The sequence below is a fragment of the Leptinotarsa decemlineata genome, unplaced genomic scaffold (genome assembly GCF_025532065.1).
Source record: "Leptinotarsa decemlineata unplaced genomic scaffold, Ldec_3_MD MMD2_tig00000035_RagTag_RagTag, whole genome shotgun sequence".
Classification (NCBI taxonomy): domain Eukaryota; kingdom Metazoa; phylum Arthropoda; class Insecta; order Coleoptera; family Chrysomelidae; genus Leptinotarsa; species Leptinotarsa decemlineata.
In genome coordinates this window covers 13,965,814-13,971,799 of record NW_027412540.1, presented here as the reverse complement: position 1 = coordinate 13,971,799, position 5,986 = coordinate 13,965,814, and the positions used below count along the sequence as shown (strand labels likewise).

The window sequence follows — 5,986 nt, the reverse complement described above, 5'->3', positions numbered from 1 at the left end:
AAATGTGAATTATTCCAATTTTTATACCTTAATTTAATTTAAAAATGTTCAAAAAACAAAAAAAAGTTCCACAATGGCAAAAAACAAACCTCAAAAGGAAAGAAAATAACAAAGTCTTATTGTTTCAGAAACCTAATTGGTATAGATAAATAAAAATTTAATCACAATAAACAAAAACAATGTAATACTGTCCGAAAATAATCCTCAAAAAATGTTAAAATAACACACAGTCTTATGGCAACTACTAAAAGTGTCACCAGTGTTACGTCACATCTATTCGGCGTAAGTAAGCAATCCTGTATGTCCATAATCGTTGGATTTGGCCCGCGGGCCGTAGTTTGGTGACCCCTGGTCTAATATGATATGAGTTGAAATCTCTGAAATAATGAATGAAAATTAAAATGAATAGCTGAAAATAACAATTATTATATTGAGCAAAAAATTTAACATTTCGAATGAAATGAAAATTAAAAGATTTCAAGCCAAGTTACTTCATAACGTTTCGATTGTTAGTAGTCTTCGAGTGATAAGTCACAGTATTTACAGAAATACTGTGGATAAGTGATAACTGCAATCAATGCTGATAACAAACATTTTAAATCTGGACGCTATATTCTCTGTCATGTCAAAATAATGATTACACTGTTTGATTAATTTCTTTCGTAAATGGATATTATTTCTTGTTTGTAATACGGACTCAAAACAGTCAAAACATGATTTCAAGTAATATTCTTAAACTGAATAGTGGATTGTGGATTCTGTCTTATATGAGCAATACACCTCATGTGTTATGCCAAAAAGATCTGGCGTTCATTTACAAGGATTATTCTAGTATAAGTATAACCAAATAATCATCAGTCGACATTGTTTTCTGTTTATCATCAAAGACATGTAAGCGATCATTATAAATTACTACCTGAAAGGAAAATAATAAACCTTATGGTCTTAAAGTTATGTCAAGTGAACCTCAGTACTTTGCATAGTCTATCTTGTCACTTGCGTAAAATTTTCAAAAATTATGGACGTCGAGAGAGATGCAAAGAACTTTCGAAAGTGAAGTTGATGAATGGTAGGCCCAGTTGGCAAATTTTCATACCAATATCGTCTTCAGATTCTACTTTGACTGGCGGTAGATATATCAAATTTGACAAAAACAGGCATCAGAAGTATGGAAATTACATATTCAGGTGTGTTGTAATAAGGAGGAAAGTATCACTTTTCCTCCCGCAGGTGTAGTGCTCAATACGAAGCTGAGGACAGTAAAGATCCAAAGGGAAAAAAAGGCACTTTACCCCATGTAATACAATTGACTTTTCTTCCTACAAACTTGATAAGCATTTCCTTTGAAAATTAATTTATGACGTATATTATGACATACAGTGTCACCATTAAAGTGCGCACTATATGGGAAACTTTTTTTTCGAAAAGTTTCAATGAAGTTTAACTTCGGCACTTGTTTGTGCTTTGAATTTAACTTAAAATGATGCGGCTTACTGCGACTCACTGACGTTCAGTGTTTGTCAAATTCAACTTTTTTTTTGAAAAAAATTTGAAAAAGTGCAGTTCTAGATCGAACTTAACAAAAAGTTACTTGAAAAAGTTGTGTCTACGGCAATGTTATATCCATATGCCAAATTTTATGCAACTAGGATAAAGTTAACGTTTTGTTTATTTTAGACAGATATCCCCTTTATTTTAAAAAACACGTTCGGTTAATTGTCATCAATTCATGTATACATAACAAACTCATCATGGAGTTTAACTTTTCTGATACAGTTTTACTTATACGGACATTTTTAGAGAGAAATTAAAAATTTGCTATGAAAATTTTAACATGACTGGTGCAAAGTTTCAATCACTTGGCTATTTTCTTAAACAAACCTTTGATTTCGAAAAATCAGAGGCAACTAAATAAAAAATACAAATAATTTCGATAGAACTATTATTATTATTATTATAAATTTTAAACAACAATAATATTATGGAAAATACGAATGGGTACAAAAAATTACTTATTGATCTAAATGAGGTTGTCAAACACTTATAGCCTACATTTCAGTATCTCGTCCTCCACGTTCAATACAAATTATGGTCCTTCTACTGACATCTGTAACAGCATTTTTAATAAATCGGGGATTTATATTTGCACAGCACTCGCGAATGGTATTTTCCAGATGTTGTATGCCAGTAAATGGTCTATTTCGGTACACTTTTTGTTTCAGGTAACCCCACAAGAAAAAGTCTAAAGGCGTCAAGTCGGGTGATCTAGGTGGCCAATAATGTTCCCAGTTACGCCCAATAACTTTGCCTCTGAACATTTGTTGGAGGGACTGTTTTACAGCAACCGTGTGATGTATTGGTGCACCATCAAGCTGACACCATAAGTCGTATTTAATATTTAAAGGCATATTATCTAAAACTTCACTAACCTCATTATTTAAGAGGTTGAGATAACCGACGGATGATAAATTTTCCCTAAAGAAAAATGGCCCAATTATTTGTCGACCACTTGATTTATACTGGTTGAAAGCATAAGAATAATATTTTATGGTTTTAGAATGTAGACAGATATTGTTTTTAACAACTTGAACAAAATTTGAGCCATTGTTTATTGCTGAATCGTTATGAGTGTAGTTTTATTTTCAGATAAACAAGAACTAGAACCAGGACCATATGAACCATGGAATTGTAGAAAAGGACCAAATGGAAGGATGTTTCAAATAAAAATCTGTTCATTTACGAAATCATCCAGTATTATCAATGAAGATAAATAAATATAATTATGAGCTCACTCATTGAATTCCATTTAAAGAAACTTTGAAGAAAATACAGCTTACTAACTCATATACATTGTTATGAGAATATTTTAGGACAACTTTTAGAACGATAGGAGACATGATTGAAGTAGCACAATTTTTAGGAAATGAATATCTAGTTCTATTCAAAAACTAGTTATTTTTCATTAATAATTTTGATTGGGTATAATTTGAACTAGATAATTAAAATACATTCATCAATCTCTTGATAGTGGGACAGAATTATTACTTTTTCAACAGTCAGTAGGTATGAAAAATGGCTATCTTCAAGTAATAAGTTCAGTGTTATACTGGTTAAATCTTATAATTCCCAATAATTGATATTCTAAAGTCCATTGGTCATTAGATCTCAATACCTTATATTCTTTGTTTATCGATTTTGTCTCTCATTAATTCTCTGAAAGCATTCTCATGTTCTGTAGTGTTTACAACTGTCAAATAAACTGAATAACAGCACAGCTGTTGTGAATTCTGAAAGTAATACAGTACCAACTACTCTTTTTTATCACATTCAGATTCTGAAAAATAATTACGCCAACTTTGTAGGGAGTCTTGGAACGTTGGGACACCTTTATCATAACAAGATATATCTTAGGTGAAGAAAATTCTGCACAAAGTTCCAAAGAAGTTGAGAAAGTATGGTTTGAATTTGACAATAATTAAAGTGCTTCTCGGTTTACTCACTTTCATATCTACATTTTTAAATAGTTATATCTACAAAACTTGAAAGTATTTTAAAGTACACATTTTGAGTCCCACTATCAGTATTTCAATGTTGTTTGATATCTTTGTACCAGTGCTTTCATTTCATAAGTACTCAAAGTATTTATAGAATCAGGATTTCATTTGAAAAAAATCAAGTTGGATAGAACATAATTTGAAAATACAGTAACAAAAGTACTATACCATGTAGTACTGAGTACAGACATGGTATGCAGTTTTACTGTACTTGACACTGGTAATTTTTTTCCTTGTGATTCAAACCCTCTGCAGTTATCAAATATCCATAATAATTTTGATAATAACACATCCGAAGCCAATTGCAATGAGTGTGAACAATCATTTGGAAGTGAACGTGTACTATTGAGATCAAAAGAGAAGATACACCTTAGAAAACCTACCCATTCAAAAGACTTACTAATTTAGATTCAGATAATGATTAAATTGTTGATATCAAAATTTGTGTTTTGTTTTCATGATTGTTATTTTATTGTCATTAGTTTTATTTTAAAAGGAAACATGTAATATGTATGTTCAATACCCTGTATGAATAGTAAATTATGGTTATTGTCGTAATAAGGATAACACGAAAATAACTCACAACTTGAAAGTACAAAACTGTTAACTGATATGAGCTGGTTTTAAATTGCTAATAAAGTTTGTCCCCGTTCATTGATGGCTTCAGAGACTTATAACGACATTAAAATAAAAAACCATGAAGCTCTCAAAGTAAGATTAGTTTGAACCCCACAGTACAAAAATGGATAAAAATGACACTGCAAAGATAAGTATATATTTGAGAATTTTACAGATTTAATCTACATCTGATACCTTATCATCAATCAACAGTAACAGACATTTTTGTATAGTTTCACCGTTGACTCAAGATATATGAATATTCTACAAACTGAGTTTAAAAGTATATCACGATATTATAAACCACGAATGTCAAAGTTATTGTCATATTCAATTATTAATTTAGTTTATGTAACAAGTCAGTATTAACAACAAACTAATTTCATTACAAATACAAAAACACGAAATCATAAAATTTGTCACTGCCGAGAAGCTGATTTTTGAAACTATACCTCATAGCCAATCATAATTCAATGCCAATCAATTGATATTTCAGAACAGCTTGCTTGTTTACTTCTGGATCTACTCAATACAAAATTGCTCATATTCATCATTATTTTTTTTTTGGACATTTTTCTATACGAGTTTAAGTTGCAAGTTTACCTACATTTGTTACGACTTGTAGTTTACAACTAACGAACTTGTACAGTAAATACTCATATCCAAGTGTTATTAATATTTCCTGTCTGTGCCGAAAATAAAAATAGGCTTTATTCAATCACTGAATTTTATTATTTTGTTTGAAACCTGTTGATCATTTTTAAAGTTAATTCCATGTTTAATGAATCTGCCAGCTGCTTCTTGATCCAGTTTTGGTCTGATGGTTTGTCGTTCATGGGCCTTAAACAAAGACTTTATTACACAACTTTCCTTTTTTTTAGTGAATGAAAGAAAGTTTACCTGTTTGGCTTTTTTCATATATTCTTTTATTCTACCCAATTGGTTTTTCACATCACTTTTAGATGGATCTTCATTTTTTGTCCGGAGGTATAACCAATACAATGTGTTCAGACTGTATGCTAAAAACAAATCATAATCAACTTTTTCTTTAAGAGAAAGTTTGTCATAAATATCAGCGTTCAAAAGTGTATTAATGAGGTCTCCAATTTTTTCTACACTCTCATGAAAACTAGTTAGTTTTTCTTGTATAACTTTATCGTCTTTCAAGTCACCAAATTCCATGTTTAGTCGTTACATACAACATAAAAGATGAAAATTTCTCAAGAATAGCTCATAACCTCAATACAAAAAGATAAATAAATTACATAACCTCCTATCTTCTTCTGTGTTCTAAACATATGATCTTGGCCAATGAGGCTAAAGCTAAACCTTCTAACCAAGTTCAGCCTTCCTGGATATTGAGTATTATTATCATAGAAATTACAGTATATAGTATATATATATATATATATATATATATATATATATATATATATATATACACACAGGCTGTGATAATTGCTTAAAATTACAAACAAAATTTTAATTTTTCAATTGTACAAAACTGAAAATGCTAAAATTTCTAGACATGCCGAATAACGTACTTCTGGTGGTAACTGATAGAAAAATGGACCTTTACTTTTCTCAGTTCCAATTTTTGCACGAAGGGCCTGTCAGTTGTCAAAAATAGAAATACTCGATGCTTTCCAGTCTATGTTCAAATTTTATGCGGTTTTTATAATCAACATGTAGAAATTGGAAGTAATTTTTCTATTACTATCAATAATTCACCACAAAGGAGTATTGCATTGTAGAGGAGATAGTAATTAATTAGTGTTGCCGAGTTTTTCAAAGTGCTTATAGGATAACTACGA

The 5,986-nt window shown here is 30.4% G+C and overlaps 1 protein-coding gene and 1 long non-coding RNA gene across 2 annotated transcripts; one reads left to right on the top strand and one right to left on the bottom strand.

The window, feature by feature from the left end:
* Positions 1 to 514: 514 nt before the first annotated feature.
* Positions 515 to 2,791, top strand: LOC111515784 (uncharacterized). Its single transcript, XR_012464701.1, has 2 exons — positions 515 to 2,163; positions 2,223 to 2,791. It is a non-coding gene; the product is annotated as an uncharacterized lncRNA (long non-coding RNA).
* Positions 2,792 to 4,315: 1,524 nt separating this feature from the next.
* LOC141481022 (nuclear nucleic acid-binding protein C1D-like) lies at positions 4,316 to 5,436 on the bottom strand. Its single transcript, XM_074171933.1, has 2 exons — positions 5,073 to 5,436; positions 4,316 to 5,012 (listed from the first exon to the last, which is right to left on the bottom strand). The coding sequence occupies exons 1-2, from the start codon at positions 5,352 to 5,354 to the stop codon at positions 4,887 to 4,889; spliced, it is 408 nt and encodes a 135-aa protein (XP_074028034.1). The 5' UTR covers positions 5,355 to 5,436; the 3' UTR covers positions 4,316 to 4,886.
* Positions 5,437 to 5,986: the final 550 nt, after the last annotated feature.